The sequence below is a fragment of the Triturus cristatus genome, chromosome 3_2 (genome assembly GCF_964204655.1).
Source record: "Triturus cristatus chromosome 3_2, aTriCri1.1, whole genome shotgun sequence".
Classification (NCBI taxonomy): domain Eukaryota; kingdom Metazoa; phylum Chordata; class Amphibia; order Caudata; family Salamandridae; genus Triturus; species Triturus cristatus.
Window position 1 is genome coordinate 827,259,633 of NC_140584.1, and position 19,186 is coordinate 827,278,818.

A 19,186-nucleotide genomic window follows, 5' to 3' on the forward strand; every position below is an offset into this window, starting at 1 on the left:
GCCCAAGCAGTGGACGCAGCTTTTCCTCTAGTAGAATGTGATCTGGGTCTACCGGGTAGAGGTTTGTTTGCTAGCTGCTAATAACCAGTAATGCAGTAAACAATCCCTCAAGCAACAACCTGCATGGAGGTCGCCAGTCTTGTCCGTAGAGGACCTTTATTTACAAAAGGATGGGTTGTCTTTCTGATGGTTTTAGTTGTATCTAAAAACAATTTTAGGATTCTTTTGAGGTCTAATGAATGTAAAGGTCTCTGTGCTGGAGATAATGAATTGGGGGGAAAAATATAGGTAATGAAATAGTTTAGTTAGTTTGAAAAGCTGATATTAGTTTAAGTAGAAACTAAGGGCGTGACGTTAACACTACCCTGTTTCAATGGAAAATCAAGTAGGCATCAATAGCTTAGAAAGCTTGTAGTTCACTAACTTCTAGCTGATGTAATGGCAACTAAGAAAGCAGCTTCCCAATAAAGATGCTGTAACAATGTCTAATGAATGGGCTCAAAAGGAGGAGCCATGACTTTAGAAATAACTATATTTACCACCTATGGAGAAGGAGGCCTTTTGACTGGTGGGTAGATCTTATTTTTAGTCCTTTCAAAAAGTCTTTGATCACTGGAAATGTGAAGAGTGACCTCTAATTTGGGCCTTTACCATAAGCTGCGGTGGCTAGGTGAACTTTGATTGAAGAGAAATGAAGCTGAGACTGTTCCAAATGCAAAAAGTAAGGATGGATAACTTTCTCCTGGCAGGAGAGGATCCTGTTTATTAAGGCACCAAAACACAAATAATTTCCACTTGAAATCATAGGAGCCCCTGGTAGATGTTCTCTTTGCTTCCTTAGTAGGACCTCGGGAGCCATGCTGTCAAACTCAAGGATTGTAGATGGGCTGAAGGATCTTCCTTCCCACCCTGGACAGTAGATTGTGATTGCATGGGGTTCGATCGATAGATGAAGTAGCTCTGGCAACACCAATGTCTTGGTCACTCTGGAGCTGTGAGAATCATGGTTACAGAGGACCTTTTGAGTTTCATGTTAACTGATGGAATTAGTGGTATCAGTGGATAAGTGTACCGAAATCTGCTTGAGCAATTAATCAGAAGTGCAGTACCAATCGACTGTGGGTCACACATTCAGGATCAGTAGTTTGGGCATTTTGTCCGGTGCAAAATAAGCCAATTTCTGGAAAACCACAGTCTTAAAAACACAAACTGCATGACGTCGTTGTCGAGCTTCCGCTCGTGATTTTTGGATGAGTAGGTCTCTTTGATGATTTTGGAGATCTGGCAGATGGCATCGCTTGAACAGTTAGATTTCTCATCAGCAGCCAATATCAGATTGCTTAGGCTTCCAACAACAGAACTCTTGATCTTATTCGTCCCATGGAAACCGGTGCTTCTCTCAGCAGGTGGGGAGCACATCAGACAATCTCAAAATTCAGGATGAGTGGTCACTGTGACAACAACTACACCGTATCAATTTTCTCAAGCTCAAGGCTGTCCACTTCACCTTCGGAGTTTTTTTACCAGTGCTGAGCACAGACAGTTCTACTATAGATGGACAATACCACCACCACCACATGCTATTTGAACAAACAGCATGTGGTAGTGGGGCCTTTCTTGGGTGCAAACAATATCTGAAATAGATGCTTTTAGGTCTTTCTGATGGAGGAACCAGTTCTAACGATTGTTTTAGAAGCAGTGATGTTATTTTCACTCGAAGATGGTGCAGCTGGTGTTGTGATACTCATTTAGATGGAATCATGGGTGGCGGAAACCTGAATTTAATGTTGTAGCCATTCTAAATAATTTGTAAGACCCATTTTTCAATTATAATTTTGCTCCAATCTTCCAAGTGTTTTTTAACACTCCCTCCCACTGGACCGGCGAACAGAGTAGATGGAGTGATCGACTCATTGGTTATTGTTGTGGAACTATGATTAACCCAGAGTAGAGTCTGTATATGATTGTTGCATTTGTTGTCATCTGTCAATAAAAGTACTGGTGCTGATGATGTTGAGATTGTGGGTAGTAAGGTTATTGTGGGAGTAGAACCCTTAGCAGCTGTTGTTGCCTGGTGTTCCTGCGGTGAAACGTAGAAAAGATAATAATTTGTTTCCTCTCTAGGCCCACTGCTTTAAAGTTTGTCAATTCCTTTTTTATCCTTTCCATTTCTTCATCTGCGGGCAGGCAACACTGGGGTCTGAAAATGGTAGATTAATTATCTTTAATTATCAATCAGGTTTTATTCATGTAATACAAAGCCATGATGCACGTCACAATGCAACGCCATGACAAAATGTAGTCTGCTGTGTCGATGGCTGCACTTATTATCTGGTTGGAGACAACCTGTGCTTCATTAAAGATTTATAGGAAATATTGTTTCTTGTCTTGTGGCAGATCTTCTGCACATGTAAGCACATATTCCCAAAGTGCTGGGTCATACTTACCGAGAAGTGCAGGCTGATTATAGGGCTGTTGATGCAGAACCACTTACTTTCATGGCCACTCCATCCCTCTTTTTGCTCTCTCTCTGGTGGTACTCAAGTCCCTGGTGCAGATGCATGATTTTTACAGACAGCAGAGACTATAACAGAGTCAGGCTTTAGTTCTTGGCGATGTAATACAGGATCTTGCTTCAGGTGACAAAATCAATCTAAAGTATGTTCACCACAGCTTGTTACCTTATACCCAGGACAGGAACAGTAATCCGCTCTCCACTTTGAGGGAGTGTTTGGTGCGCCCTTCATGGGCATGTTCAGGAAATCGCATAGCAAGCGATAGGCCTAGGCCTTTGTGCACATGCTTAAATTAGCATGATGCTACGGCCAAAATATGAGTCAGTCTACCAGATATTCATGCAGTTGGCCACTCAGGGTAGGTAAACACACCCATAAAGGGGATATTCCTGTCCTAACACCAGGTTCAAAACTTTTCTTCTGATCGAGTTGCCATGAAAAACACAAGAGCCTCTTCTGTAACTCAGAACTGGCTGAATAAAGGTATTTAGGGGGCTATAGCTAATTTGCCATTAGAAGAAAGACAGCGCTCTGGGGAGGAACTCCTTACCTGCATGATATCCTCTGTGCTTTCAAGTATAATAAAAGGACCTAATACAGGAGCCATGAGTTGAGAAGTTACAGCCCTATTTTAAGTATTTTATAAACTGTAAAGAAGCAAGCAGATCAGAACAAGAGGACGGTCTCACAGAGGCGAACAAGTTAGTGACCTAGTGATTAGGTTGCAATGAAATCATATCTGGATATGTGGTCTTCTAGCAGGACAGCAAAATTAACCAGAAAGAATTTTAGAAGCCATGCTAGCTGGGTACTAATTTCCTTGCCATTCTCTAGGATTGTGGTTAGTTCTTAAGAAAGGATCGTCAGCTTTGATTTTTGGGTAACGCTTTTGGTTACGTTTTGAAATAAAAGCGCCCATTAGATCTGAAGCAGATATTGATTTAAATCCTAAAGAATAAGACAAAAGTATTCCTCTAAAGGTCTATTCAAACAGTAGCCAACTCTTACCTGAGTTTCTTCGGAGAGAGTTCCAGGTCCGGTCCTTTGAAAGGCAGAGTTCGCCCAGCAAGATCCATGTTTAAATCTGAAAAATACAAAAGTTCTGTGTGTTGAACAACAAGGCTGTGCAGCAGAATGTGTTACACCGTAAGTCAATGACCAAACATCCTCATTTGAAAGTGAGGCCTGTAACGCACCTAACATGAAATAAACAATGTACATTCAGTTATGAAGTACACGTTTTTAGCAATCATCAACTACTTTCAGCACCAAGAAAGGAGCATGGATGCCACACGCAATGACACTCTCCCAAGTCTTATTTGCAACATAAATACATTTTTGGAAAGGAGACCAAAGATTGAGTCCCGAAGGTTCTTAAAAGCCTGGTTTTTAAAACGCATGAACAAAATGGAGTAGCGTGGTTTCACCAGTCAGGCTCTACTGTACACATTTTGGTTATTTCTGACCAGCGTGATATTTGCTACCTTATTGGAAAAATGTCAAGATTAGAACAATGGCAAAAAGGTACTTCTTATTGACAGGAGGACTGTTTTGAATCTCAAGACAAGCCTGTATACACTTTAGTTATCAGTCCCCCACAGTGGTTTAAATACTGCCTTCTTCGACCAAGTAACTCATACTTCATCTGGCTTGAAATTAATTCTACATTCCATTGCAGAGATGTCAGCTATCATAAGTAAATAAAACACACAAAGGTGATGGGAGGAATAGCTGAAAATAGTCTAACCACTGGCAGTCACTCGGAGTAGCATTTTTATGTACTATGTAACACCATAAGTGGCCAAGAGTATGCCCAGACACGGGTCACTTGCTCAGTGTGACACAGAATCCAAGCTAAACCTCAGTGATGATGTCAATTAAAGCTGAAACCGGTCTGAGTTTGCTTGTGATCCCTAGAAAAATTGGCCTCGTCTGGCAGTTCTGGGATAGTCTCCCATGAGGAGCAGGGTCAGTTTTACTTTGCCTAGAGTGGTACAGTGGGCAAAAAACGATGGGTTACCCTGAGCGATTGCCAGTGGTTAGATTATTTGCATGCATTTCTCTTCATATGTTGTGGATATTACTACTAACCTCTAATCTTGGGTTCTGGAGTAGGGTGCTGCTCGCTGCAAAAGCGCTTCAATGCCTCGTTAAGTGCAGTAAGCGATATATAAATATAATTTACCATTACCAAATTGGTAATCAGAAGTACAACCTTATTGGTTGCACAATTCCTTTTCTGTTGGATAAACCTTAGCCTCTGGAACATATTTCTGTGGTAATGTGACCACAAGAAGGGGAGCTGAACTGCCAAGCAAGGAAAGGAGTAGACCCTAACTGCCGTATAGAACTTTAAAATGACCAGTTGAATACAAATCTGTGGAGCAGTTGTGAAAACGGACTGAGTTGCATAGGAGCCTCAAGATCTCTGCTGCCTAACTTGCCAGATTACTCAGTGCAAAGGTAAAGCATTACCCTAAGATCAAGGAGCTGGCTAGACTCTTCTAGGATAACATCTGAGGTGAGTTTGCACCATGCCTAGCCTTCCCGTTACCCTTATGATACTCGTATCTGCCCCAAGCACCGAGATTTTGCCTTTTCAGCCTAGCCATTGGGATTGTGTAATTGTGCACAGAGGTATTCCCCAGTCTGCGCCCATCTCCGAACCTGCCCTGCATCAAAGCCTTCTCCGCCATCTATTCCTTCTTCTGAGCAATTGTATTCACATCCTTTTACTTATACCCTCTATCCCTCACTATAATGTTAAAGACCAGAGCCAATACTACCCAATATTCTGTACCAGTTACACAACATGAACAATTAGCGGAACTTGCTCTCGCCTGTCTCACGATAGCACAATACTACCTTTAAGCCGTTTCAACTACATTTATACATTCCCGACATCACCACCTCAACCCGCCAACTTTCACCAGAATGCTCTCCAGAGCTAGAACAATTCCAGCTCTGCCAAATCCTACCACAATTGTGGTAACCCTAGAACACATACACACAGATGCCGGTTGACAACTTATCCCGACAGAACCAAATTTCAAGATATATCAGAAATAGATTCATCATGTCAGCAGACTGTATGCGACATTGACAAAGGTCAAGTGCCCTCTCCCCCCACCCCTGAACAGCACAGGGATCCAGTTAAACTGCTGCTCAGACATAGCAAGATATCAAAACATGGTTCAAACTAAATTACCTTGCCAACCAAATATCTATCCCAACATCAGCAAGTTAGAGATTTCACCTGCCCTCCTGAGCAACAGCCCAAGCATTTTTATTGATGTGTTTGAGTTTTGTATAGCAGCTGACATTTCATCTCGACATAGCTAAACATCAAGACAGCCCCATATCTATCAATCAATCATTATTTTTATTTGGTTAAAACTCATAAAAACAGTGCAATGCTTATCACAAAAAATGAAAAATAAAAATTCATCAAATCACAAACAACATTTCATAAAACATTATTTCATAAAGCATTATGGCTAATATACCTAGACAAAATGATCCGCTACAGTCAATATATATTGCGAGGTTCACATAACGATAATTAGATATCTAATTACTTTTAGCAGCCATATTTAAAAATTGATCCACACCTTAACAAGTTAGAATTGAAGACATCACTTTTAAATATTAAAAAACCTGTTCAACTATCAGTGTTTCTCTCTTCATGCAGTAACAGAACAGGATGCATAACTTGTGGTGGTCTGCATAAATCTCAACTATTACACACCCTACACCAACTACACTGCCAAGCTTTCTCACTTTCCCTATACCTAACACATATACAGCAACTCTTTTTTAATTGCCCCTCATCCATTGGACAATTTAGAACCTTACAACAAGACCCACATGCTGCACTACCACCCCTAACATATACACCTTCCACCCTACACAGACGCAAACAACATAAGCAACATGCCACTCTTCACAACTTTGCATCCCCAGGTCTACTGCACAACAAGGCTACTCTACAAAAACAACAGCTCACCAACTCACTCTCAACCACCATATCCACCGCCTACACATGCAGACCTATCAAAACGCCTTTTTAGCCTGCTGGACAAGGAATACACTACAGAACAGCTACACTATTGCTATCCTCATACAGCTAATACCAGCACTAAGGACACACCTGCTACAATTCCAAAAAACACTGCTCAAACTTCTCCAAAATAAGTCAAACCATCACCAAAACACATTCTCTAAACTGCCAACTAATAAATGCTCAATCACTCTCAAAGAACAAGCATCATATCTACGACCTTCTCATTGACACACAACCTGACTTACTCTTCATAACTGAATCATGGTTTGCCGATGACATGGCTCCAGTGTTGCATGAAAACATTCCTCTAGGCTATCACACTATCACACAAAATCGTATAGGCAAAAGAGGAGGTGGCCAGGCAAACAGATATCACTAAAGCTGACAAAGTCTACATACAAGGTTGTGAGGCCCTCTTCACCAGATGCAACCCTAAACCATCTTTCGCCTGCAACTTTCTAATCCTTTACAGACCTCCCTCTTGCAATGAAACATTCTCAGATACACTTCTAGACGAAGTTTCAAACCTTATAACACTACACTCCAACCGATGCATTTTTGGTGACCTAAACATTTGGTTTGACAAATGCAATATGGCCCATCCAAAAAAAAATCATCACTGGCCTAGACGCCCTGAACCTACATCAAATCGTCCACAAACCAACACACATCGCTGGACACATCCTAGATGTCATTTTTGTAAATCCAGAACTAGTTACCTTTCAAACTATTAATCCAGTCACATGGTCAGACCACCATGCTTTCCAACACAAAACAACACAAAGCAATCAACTGTGGAATAAACTCAATTTGAATACTTGGAAACACAAATAACATCCAGTACAGATCTAAGCACACCAAACTTCATTCAAAAACTGTATGAGTGGCAACAGGAAAATCTTGATATCCTAATACCACTAAGAACACCACAACAGAACAAAAAAAAGAGGCACCTTGGAGAAAAATTGAGATAAAAGACAAAACAAACACCTATCAAGACAAACATGACCTGCAGAAACTGAAGAGATTATACAAGTCAGCAATCAAAAAAGCTAAGAAAAATTACTATTCAATTTGCAAATAAAGAATTCTATAAAATTCCCACTGAATTTCATAAACCAAAGTGTCTAGAAGGAGCTCATCCCATTACTCAAGAATTCACAGACGAACAGGCGAATCATTACACAACCAAAGCAGAAACGTTGGACTCCTATTTAAAACAAAGAAAAAACAACAGCACCGACCCTTTTCCAAAAATAAAAACCCTCCAAGATTAGGCTCACCCAACCTCTGCATGCCTTCCAACAAATATCACACAATGAATTTATAGACCTGGTCAAGGCAAGCAGGTCTGCCGACAGCCCTTCTGACCAATGGCCACCACAAACCTTCAAGAAAATTATTTTAGCTGCTTCTGCTGCCACACCAGTGAGAAGAATCATTAACAATTCCTTAACTACAGGAATATTTTCAGAAGATCTAAAAAAAAGTCATACATACGCCCATTAGTAAAGAAAACTAACCTGGACTCACTTAACTCCGACAACTACTGACCAATTACAAATAGAGCTTTCCTGGGCAAACTGATAGAAAGAGCAGCATTCACCCAGATGTCATAATTCATTGAAGATCATTCAATACTTTCGGACTTCCAAACAGGATTCCGTCCGGGAAGAGGACAGAATCTGCCCTCATTGTCATCTTGGATGACCTTAAGAACACAGTTGACCGGAACAGGGTAGGTGCACAACTTCTCTTGGATCTGTCAGTTGCCTTTGACACGGTCGACCATCACACTCTAATACAAATACTCTACAAAGCCGGCAGAGAGGGGACTGCTCTCAACTGGATCACATCCTACCTTCAAAACAGAACTGATATCATCTCTACCCCCCTTTCTCATCCAAAACGTTCTCCACAAAACCTGGGGCTCCTCAAGGCTCTATCATATCACCCATGCTTTTTGATATCTACATGAAGTCATTACAAACACTGATCAACTAATTTCACCTCACATGCTCTAACTATGCATATGACACACATATACTTCTTAACCCCTTCGCTGCCCGGCCTTTTCCCCTCCTGTGCCACCCCCTTTTTTGGGTATTTGGGGTAGTGCGCGCTGAGGCCCCTGTAACTTTTTGACCACATAAGGTATCCACGCCAAATTTGCGCCCTTTTCTTCCAACATCATGGGGATTCTGAAGGTACTCAGGGTTTGTGGATTCCCCTGGAGGGGTCCCAGAAATGAGCCAAAATACAGCAAAATTTAGGTTTTTGGGGGAAAATGGGAAAAACGGGCTGCAAATGAAAGCTTCTGAGTTTTTCCCTGCAAGTGTTATCAAAAAAGGGTTTGTGGGGCTCAAATCACCATTTTCCCAGCTTTTAGGGGATACCAGACTTTTGTCAGAAACCCAAAATGTTTTACACAATTTTGGCATTTTCCTGGGACATAGCCTATTTTTGCTATTTTTTGTGCTTTCGACCTCCTTCCAGTTAATGGTAGAAATGGGTACAAAAGCAATAATGGATCCTGGAAAGCTATACATTTTAGAGAAGTAGACAAAATTCTGAATTCAGCAAGGGGTCATTTGTGTAGATCCATCAAGGTTTTTTTAATAGAAACTAACAGTTAAATATAGGATAAATTGAAAATTTGTTGAATAAAAAAGACTTTTGTGTCAACGTTTTCACCTGTAACTTCTTCTAATTATGACAGCTCTTTGAAAGCAATATACCGTTACATCCGCTGGACATTACTGGTTGTGGGGATATATAGGACTTGTAGGTTCACCAAGAACTCGACGAACCCAGGTCCAAAAACTGAGCAGCAACTTGCAATGGTTTTTTATTATGTACCGGGTATATAGTAATTATTCTGTAAAAATGTGTACATGGAAAAATCGGTATGAAAGACACCCATGTATTTCTGAAATGGGAACAAAATATAGAGTTTAGAAACAGTAGATATTTGCACATTTCCGAAATTGGGAATACTCATACTAGCATGAGAATTATCAGTCATTTTTTAGAATGACTTCTTTTTTAGAAAATGTCATTCATTTGGAAGGCAGAAATGCATCGAACGTCAATAGGTAATAACAGTTACTTTACAAATCTGAATTACCCTAAGTCTCCAGATAAAAATGGTACCTCACTTGTAGGGGGAGGCATAGTGCCCACGACAGGAAATGGCTGAAAACCCAACGTGAACACACCACATTTTCACAATGCAAAATTACCCTGTTTTAGCAAAGTGCCTAGCTGTAGTTTTTGAACCATAGCTCTGCCGACACCTAGGGAAACCTAGCAAACCTATACATTTTTGAAAACTAGTCACCCAGGGGAATCCAGGATGGGGTGACTTGACTGCCTCCCACCTGGTTCTGTTACCCAGAATCCCTTGTAAACCTAAACAATTGCCAAAAAAAACACATTTTCTCCACATTTCTCTGGTGGAAAGTTCTGGAATCTGCGTGGATCCACAAATTTCCACCCACCCCGTGTACCACAAAGTCTTCCGATAAAAATGGTACCTCACTTGTGTGGGTCGGCCTAGTGCCCGCGACAGGAAACGGCGCAAAACGCATCGTGGACACACCTCAATTTCGCTGTCAAAAATGACCCTTTTTTGGCAAAGTGCCTAGCTGTAGTTTTTGAACCATAGCTCTGCCGGCACCTAGGGAAACCTAGCAAACCTATACATTTTTTAAAACTAGACACCCAGGGGAATCCAGGATGGGGTGACTTGACTGCCTCCCACCAGGTTCTGCTACCCAGAATCCCTTGCAAACCTAACAAATTGCCAAAAAAAACACATTTTCCCCACATTTCTGTGGTGGAAAGTTTTGGAATCTGCGTGGATCCTACCAAACCCACACATTTCTGAAAACTAGACACCCAGGGGATTCCAGGGAGGTATGGCTTGCGTGTATCCCCAACGTTTCCTTACCCAGAATGCCCTGCAAATCTCAAATTTAGCTGAAAAAATCACCTTTTTCACACATTTTTGTGTGGGAAAGTTGTGGCATCCCCGGGCTGACACAAATTTCCTACCACCCAGCGTTCCCCCGGGTCACCCGATAAAAACGGTGCCTCACTCGTGTGGGAGGCCCAAGTACCCGTGACAGGCAAGGGTCCAAAACGTAGTGCGCCTCAACAGGCAAGGGTCCTAAACATAGTGCGCCTCACTACGTTTTGGGCCCTTGCCCGTGGCGGGTCCTTAGGCCTCCCACACGAATGAGGCACTGTTTTTATCAGGAGACCCGGGGGAACGCTTATTTTTTGTAAAATTCCCTGGTGTCTAGTGGTCTTTTTGCCCACCCGGGGGCAGAATGGGGGCCAATGCCCCATCTGCCCCCCAGGGCGGGCAGAAAGGCTGTAATGGTGGCGGGTGGGTGGGGGCATTGGCGTGCCCGTTTCGGGCAGCCCCCACCCTAAAACAAACTGAAAACAAATCCCTGGTGTATAGTGGGCTTTCTGCCCCCCCCCCCCGGAGGGGCAGATTAGGGGCCAATGCCCCATCTGCCCCCCGGGGGGGGGCAGAAAGACTGTGATAATTGGGGGGTGGGGTGGGGGCATGGGCCTGCCGGTTTTGGGCAGCCCCCACCCCTATTTTTATTTTTTTTACAATTCCCTGTTCTAGTGGGCTTTTTGCCCCCCGGGGGGGGGCAGATTGGGGGCCGATACCCCATCTGCCCCCCAGGGGGGGCAGAAAGGCTGTAATGGTGGCGGGTGGGTGGGGGCATTGGTGTGCCCGTTGCGGGCAGCCCCCACCCTAAAAAAAACCTAAAAACGAATCCCTGGTGTTTAGTGGACTTTCTGCCCCCCCCCCGAAGTGGCAGATTAGGGGCCAATGCCCCATCTGCCCCCCGGGGGGGCAGAAAGACTGTAGTAATTGGGGGGGGGCATGGGCCTGCCCGTTTTGGGCAGCCCCCACCACTATTTTTTTTTTTTTTTATTCCCTGGTGTCTAGTGGGCTTTCCCCCCCCCCCCCGGGGGGGCCGATTGGGGGCTAATGCCGGGGGGGCAAAAAGACTAAATGGTGCCAACGTCAGTTGGGGGGAGCAAAGGCCCTTGCCCAAGGGGCCGCTCCCCCCTCTCTGGTGTCTAGTGGGTGGATTCCTGCTTGGCGATCGCCCTCCTATGGCGATCCCCAAGCAAGGATCCACTGGGGAGGGGTACCATTGGAAAGGGGGGATTCTCCCCTTTCCAACGATACCTCTCCCGTCTTTCTACGTGCTCAGGGGGATGAGATAGCCCCCTGAGCACGTAGAAAGTGAAACTGAAATGAGCCTCTTGACGTGTGCGCCGATCGTCATTACAGTGAAATGGGGGGGGGGGGGGCCTCGGGAGCTGGGGAAGCTCTTCCCCAGCTCCCGAGGCTATTTTTAATTAAAGGGAATCCCTCTGGTTCCTGCACCAGAGGGATTCCCCAGGGAATGCCTCATGACGAGCTGGACTCGTCATGGGCACAGCGCGAATGTGCTCCATGACGAGTCCAGCTCGTCATGGGCACACAAGGGGTTAAACTAGAAAGTCCCAAAGACATTGGAAACTCACAGATGTTCAGTTGACTCAGAGCTGCTGATCAGTGGATGATATGGAGCCAACTCAAATTAAATGCTCCCAAAACGGAATTACTTGTGTGTGATGATTGGGAATATTATGACCCACACCACCAAGAGTTTAACAAGCCCAAATTGATCAGCATCGGCCAAGGTCAGCGATAAGCATTCTTGAAGATTTGCCTGTTTACAAGCAAAAACTGAAGAATCATGGCTCTCCGCTTGATTTCTTTAAAATTACCTCTACGGTGGGCAAAGGCCAGGGGATCGGCGAGTAGTTATTTTTGTTATCCACTATCCCCTTTGGTGAGAGGCCATGTGTGGATCCCCTACCCCATACCGAGTCGAACAACTGGGGCTGACAAATTGAAAAGGCAAACCAGGTGGCATGGGGCACAGCTGCACCAAGCCCATGTCTGTGGGGGGACAGGCACATCAGTTTCACACCAGCCTGCCCAAGCTCCTCGCTGGCAGGGGATTGTGTAGTACTCCATCACCAGCAGGCTGCCGTGCAGCCTCATAGGATGGGGGCTGTGCATGGGGAGCTGGTGGGGCTGCAGGACTCTCACCATATCTCCCAAAGACACTATATATATATCAGCACTCCATCACTCCTTAGCTTGCAGCATGGACGGAAAGGGACCACCAAATAGTGCCAAAAAGTGAATTTTATTGCCTGCTCGGTCCTGACACGTTTTGGCTCGGGATAAGCCTTGATCACACATATATATAAAAGAGACAAGTGGCACAAGGCTGCTAATAAAATATGCAGTAGACTGGGACCGAAGTGCCCCATCAGGCCCTCTTGGCTGGGATTTGCTCCTCTTGGGTAGTCTCTCCTGAAGCTTCTACTCAGAGGTCTTATTCTCTACTCTCCCTCCGGTCTCCTTTTATCTGGATAGCACTCTCAAATCTTCCATCTCTATTCCTCCATTCTCCATGCAGTTATATCAGGCTGCTTCAGGGTTCAGCCTCCTGCGAGGCCTTCTGCCGCCCTTCTTCTGTGGCATCCTCCAGCTGCTTGAGTTGCGCTACCAACACTTCCCATGCCCTGGCTGCTTCTAGCGACTTCTCACTTCCATTTTGTCTGGCCTCTCGTACCGCCACCTCATAGCTTGCTCAGCGTACAAACCCCCTTTCCCACCTATCTGTGTGGGGCCCTCCATGTGCCTTCTAATGACTGGTAATGTCCCTTTTTGCTAATATAAGACCCAGGTCTTGAAATTTACTGGTGACTTTATTCTTAGAGGTGTGGAGGAATCTATGTAGCAGGCAATATCACGGAGGCGTGATCACTTCCCTCTCCGTTACTACCGAAAGAATTTCAGTCACCTGCCTTGAGAATTACCCTATCTCAGGACAGCTCCAAAACATGTGGAAAAACTCCGCCCCCTCTTCCCCACAGCGGGGACAGGCCGCCGTTCTCGTATTGAAGTGTCTGCTAATACGCCCTGGTGTAAGATACGCTCTATGAAATAAGTAAAAGTTCACTAACTGGAATCTAGTATTTCTGGTGATCTTGCTGACTCGTTCTGTCAATTCCCCCCATACTTTCTCCTCAATGGGTTCCCCCAGGTCTTCTTCCCATCTCTGCTGTTATTCATTAAGGGCTGGGCGTGTCGCCTGACTAAGCCTCCTGTATAAGCAAGTGACAGCTTTGAATGTACCTGCTGCCGATACTACATACTGGCATCCTTCAGATAGAGGCGGTTTAGATAGCCCACTACCCCATTGTTTGCGTATTGCTGCTGTTAAAGCAGTATGCAATAGAAAGTCTCCCCTCTGTATCTCGTTTCTCTACCTAAATGTGTCATAGGGCATCAGGGTTCCCTCCTCGTTTAGGATCCCAACTGTGGTTACCCCTGCTGCCGTCCATGTCTTCAGTCTTCGCCAGTCCGCTCTATATGGCAGTGCCATGCATAGCGCTAATGGAATATCCGGCGCATAGGGGCGCTTGGTTTTGGATTTCTGTAGGCTTCTAACTCAAAATTTGCAAGCCACCCATAATTCTGTAGTAATTTCCCTTTCCTGAATGGGCAACCGTAACACTACTTTGGAGAGAAGATCCAGGCTCGGACTTCCGTTGCCCTGTTGTGCAGTCCCCCTTAGCTGACTCGCAACCAATTTCGTGAGTCATTGCAACTGGGCAGCTATATAGTGGTACTCAAAGTCTGGTGTTGCTAACCCCCCCTCTGCTTTTGGTCTCATTAATGTCTTCAGGGTTACTCTTTGCCTCCCAGCACTCTACAGAAACTCAGTCACCATTGTCCAGAGATGCCAAAACCCCTCAGCTGGGATCCGTACCGGTAGGACCCCCTAAGAAATATAGGAGACTCTGGAGTGTCACCATTTTTAGGAGCGATATCCTTCCAGTCAGTGATAAGGGGAGGGTCCCCCAGAAGTCGAAACTGGCCTTCGTCCACCTGATGGCTTTTCCTACATTGTCCTATAAAACATCAGCTCGATCATGATAGATTTGGACCCCCAAGTATGGGAGACATCTACCTTCCCATTCTCTGCCGGCTACCGCCTGCGGCTTGTCTTGACCCTGCTTGGTAGGAAACAGACATGACTTCCCCCAGTTTACCTTAAGGCCTGCTACCCTCTCTAGACCCGTCAGCAGTTCCCTGGCTCTATCAAGATCTTTTCCCATGTTTCTAAGGAATAGCAGTAAGTTGCCTGCATATAATGCTATATGATGGGTTCGTCCCTCCACCTCCAGCCCCTGATACAGGTTTTCTGTCCTGGCTTTAGTGGCCAGTGGTTCCATAGCCAAAGCAAACAGAAGGGTATGATAGGGGACACCCCTGCTGTGTTCCCCTCTCCGCCCTATAGCTATCCGATGTGAGCCTGCCTGTTCTGACTTTGGCCTGTATACAACATGGCCGTCCATGCCACAAACTCTGGCCCCATTCCGAATGCACCCATCACTCTGAACAAGTACGTCCATTCAAGGCTGTCGAATGACTTCTCTATGTCCACTGCAAAGATGGCTGCCCCTTCTCTGCACTATGTGTCTGCTTCCAGCACTCTCAACAACCTCCGCACATTCATCGCCTTGTTCCGAGCTGGTATGAACCCCGCTTGTTCCTGATGTATAAGATCCATCATATGTGGCAATAGTCGTGTGGCTAGTATCTTGCTTAAGATTTTGTAATCAAGATTAAGCATACAGAGGGGTCTGTACGCTGTCTTGTTGGATACCTGCTTCCCTGGCTTAACAACAGGACCAATAGAGCCTCTCTGGTGGTCCCCGCTAGTTTCCCCCCTTGTTTTGCTTGATTGTACATCTCCACCAATCGGGGTCCCAATAGGTCTATGTATGTGGCGTAAAATTTGACAGGGAACCCAGCTGTCCCTTATGTTTTATTCCTAGCCATGACCTTAATAGCACTTTTTACCTCGCCTAGCTCTATCTCCCTCCCCAGTGTCTCTGCCTCCTCCTCTTGAAGCGTCGGCAGCTCAGCACTTCCCACTTAGACATGTAGCTCCTCAACTGTGGGGGATACTCTACTTCTGTACAGCCCAGTATAGTATTCACAGAATAGTCTATTAATGTCCTGCTGACGATATCGGACCTCTCCCTGCTCATCCTTCATTTCTAGGATAAAGTATCCCCTTTTGGCCGGATTGGCCAACCATGCCAGCAATGCCCCTGGTTTTTCTCATTCGGCATGTGCCCGTATCATGTAATTCTTGTAGTCAAAGTAGCGCAATCTCTCCACATGCTCCGCCACCGTTTCTTTGGCTGCCAGCAGCTCTTCCTGTTTGTCTGCATTCTCTGGTCTTTCTCTTTCAGTATCTCACAAGCGCTGCTCTGCTATTAGAGTGTCCCTCATAAGTGTCCTCCTCCCTCCCACCATTTCGGAGATGCACCTGACCCATAGCACTATCTTGAAGGCCTCCCACTGTGCGATAGAGCTCGAAGCAGTGCCCATATTTTCATCAAAGTATTGCTCGATGGCTGTTCGGATTGTTGCCCGATAACCCTGATCTTCTAATACCTCTGGTCTCAGGCGCCACCTGGGGATGCACGGCCTAACCTCAGACCAGCCAAGCCCAATCAGCAGGGGATTGTGGTCCGAGATCATCCGTGCCAGATACTCACTAGTCTGCACGCACTCATGGACATCTGGAGTGCACAATATGATGTCCAACTGAACATGTAGTTTGTGCATATGGGAGAAAAATGAGTAGTTGCTATCCCTCGGGTGTTGTGCCCTCCATGAGTCTATCAGTCCCCATTGCAGATACCAGTTACTTCTTGCCACAGCTGTTTTGCAAATTGGTGAGTCTTGCAATGGAGTGTGGGAGCGATCTAGGGTCCCATCCTCAATACAGTTGTAGTCCCGACCTTAGAGTACTGATCCAGTTAACACCTGCGCTAACATTCTAGAGAAGGCTGCCAGAAAGGAGGCCTGATCCATATTAGGGCCATAGATACTCCATATTGTCACAAACCTCCCATCTAGTCTACCCATTAAGACCACATACCGGCCTTCTGGGTCTAAGATCTGCTTAGTACATTGGAAAGGGACTCCTGCTCTCACCCAGATTAGCACCCCTCTGGCGAATGCAGAATAGTTTATATGGTACACCTGGCCCCACCAGCGATGCTGTAGAGAAGCCCCCGCCTTCGCACTTGTATGTGTTTCCTGCAGCTTTGCAATTTGCACCCCTCTGCCACCAAGAATGCATGTAGCTTGTGGCGCTTTGTCATGGAGTGCATCCCTCGTACGATCCAGGAAATGCACCAAGTCTATGGTGGGTTCCATTGGGTTGACACTGAGCTCTCGCTATCTAGTTTCTTGACCCAGACACGCCCGGCACCTATAAAAAACACTTAAACAAACAAACTTTCCAACTCCCCTTCCCCAGGAAAAGGTAGAACTAATCCCCCTCCCATCCAAACCCTTAAATTGTTCTTCTGGTTATGCAGTTGTGGTGGCTATCACCAAGACCCACAAACCCCTTCGCCCGGAATCCACCCGTATTGCAGCAAGTGATCTTCCCTTCAACCTCCCCTCCCCTTTTCCTCCTATCAATTCCTCCGAATCGTCTGCTGGGCTAGTTGTTGGGGAACACTCCGACCTGCCATCCTCTCGGTCACTACGTGTTGATCTAGGGCTGGACCTTGACTGACTAAACTCTGCCACCGATTTGAGGACCTTGCTTTGTTACGCCTGGGCTTCCATCGAGGTCGGTGCTCTTGTCTTGCCATGTCCCGCTTCTCTCATCGCTGCAGTCGACCCGGAGGACTTCCCCTCGATCCACGCCCCAGTCCAGAGTCCAGCCATTCCCAGGCTTCTGTGGCGTCTAGAAGAATTGCACTCCCTTCGGGCCAACTACTCACAGTCGAGCCAGGAATAACATTGCGTAAGGGAGCTGCCTCAACTTCCTTTTCACTGTCAGGAATGTGGTTCTTTGCCTCTGGACCTCTCTGGTAAAATCTGGGAACACCCTCACTTTGCTATTCCCAATCTGTAAGTAATTTTTCTGTCGGACCTGCTTGAGTATGTGGTCTCTGTCTCTGAAATGAAGCAGGAGGGCTACTATTGGCTTTGGTGGAGCCCCTGGCTGTGGCACTCTGGATGGAACTCTATGCGCCCATTCTAGGGCATTGAATGGGGACAACCCCTCTGGAGCCACTTCACTATTGAGCCAGTCCTCTAAAAACTGCACCATATTGTCTCCTTCCTCTCTTACCAGTACTCCACCTATGCACAAGTTGTTTCTGCGCGATCTCCCTTCGCTGTGCTCTGCTCGCACCTCCAGCCCCCCTATTTTTGCTTCCACGGCTGTGAGAGATTTCCTCAGTTCTGTTACCTCCGCTGGAATGTCTACGAGCGTTTTCTCAGTGCCACTTACTCTCTCCACTAGTCGCCAGTGATCGTCTTTTAAGAGACTGAGGTCAATGCCTATAGCATCGATTTTCATTTTGAGTGCTTTGCGGGACGCTGGGATAGCCTCCATGATGTCCATCAACGTGGGGCACGTGACAGAGGCATCCCTCCCTGTTTCTGGGATGTCATACTCTTCATCCATCTGGGTGCTTCCACCTCCCGTAGCCAAGGTGCCATGTCCCTTCCTCTTTGGCACTTTCCCCATGTTTGCCTGCAAACTTACCTCACTGCCGGTGGGCGTCAGATAACTGTCTCTTGCTGATTCCTATCTGCGATCTCCGTCAGGCCCTGCCCTCAGATTTGGGCTCAACAGTTCATGGGCCTTTAGTACTGGCTCCCCTTGGTCTCTCGGAAGTACCAGCACCTCTCAGGTGGTCTTCGGTTCAGGGTCACAGCTCGTTTACCCGGCTAATCGATACCGCCTTCCGTTGTATGCGCTCTTTTTGGCCCTACTAGGCCTATGTCCCCCTAATGTCTGGGGTTCAGTTGCCTCCCCTCTCGGTAGGCTTGGTACATCTCTGCTGCTCCCAGCAGTTCTCACTAGGTGCTTTGTCTGGTGCCCACCGCTTCTCTGCTGAGTACAGATCCTCCAGTTATCCGTCTGGCTGCCCAAGTGCTCTCTCCCTTCTCCTCACACTCTCGGTACAAGTCAGCCTGCCAATGTTGCCAGATTGGGCTATTTCCCGCACAATTGGGCGAATTTTTTCCCAGTTGTGCGGGAAAAACCCATGCCTGGCGGGGGCTACTTTTTGGGCGCGATTTAAAAGGTTGTGCACAATTTTGTGACCTGGGCGGGCGCCGACCACGAGGAGTCCGTCGCGTTATGGTGGCAGTCACTGTCAGTGGCAAGCGCTAACTTGTTACGTAGACAGTGCACAGTGCACTCACTCTTATTTTGCACATGCGTGCTGCAGGGGTCACCTAGCTTTGTTGTTGTCAACTTGTGTGTGTGCGGGCCAATGTGGGGGTCCCCCAGGGCCGTCAATCCAGTAGCGCGCGAAAACGCTACCAATGACGGCCCTGGGTATCATTTTTTGGCCAGCCCCTGCGGTTCTCTATAATGCTGGGACTGCGTGCGTCAAGGTGCGTGACCTGACGGAGCTCTTACTTTCGGCTCAACGGTGGACGCCAGGAGAG

The 19,186-nt window shown here is 46.1% G+C and overlaps 1 protein-coding gene across 4 annotated transcripts in view; it reads right to left on the reverse strand.

The window, feature by feature from the left end:
• INPP5K (inositol polyphosphate-5-phosphatase K) overlaps positions 1-19,186 on the reverse strand; it is a 501,130-nt gene that overhangs the window by 360,690 nt on the left and 121,254 nt on the right. For all 4 annotated transcript variants that reach the window (XM_085649054.1, XM_085649055.1, XM_085649052.1 and 1 more), the window contains one exon: positions 3,525-3,600. In XM_085649054.1, the coding sequence (XP_085505180.1) occupies positions 3,525-3,592 (68 nt within the window). In that variant the 5' untranslated portion in view covers positions 3,593-3,600. The remainder of the gene's footprint in view (positions 1-3,524; positions 3,601-19,186) is intronic.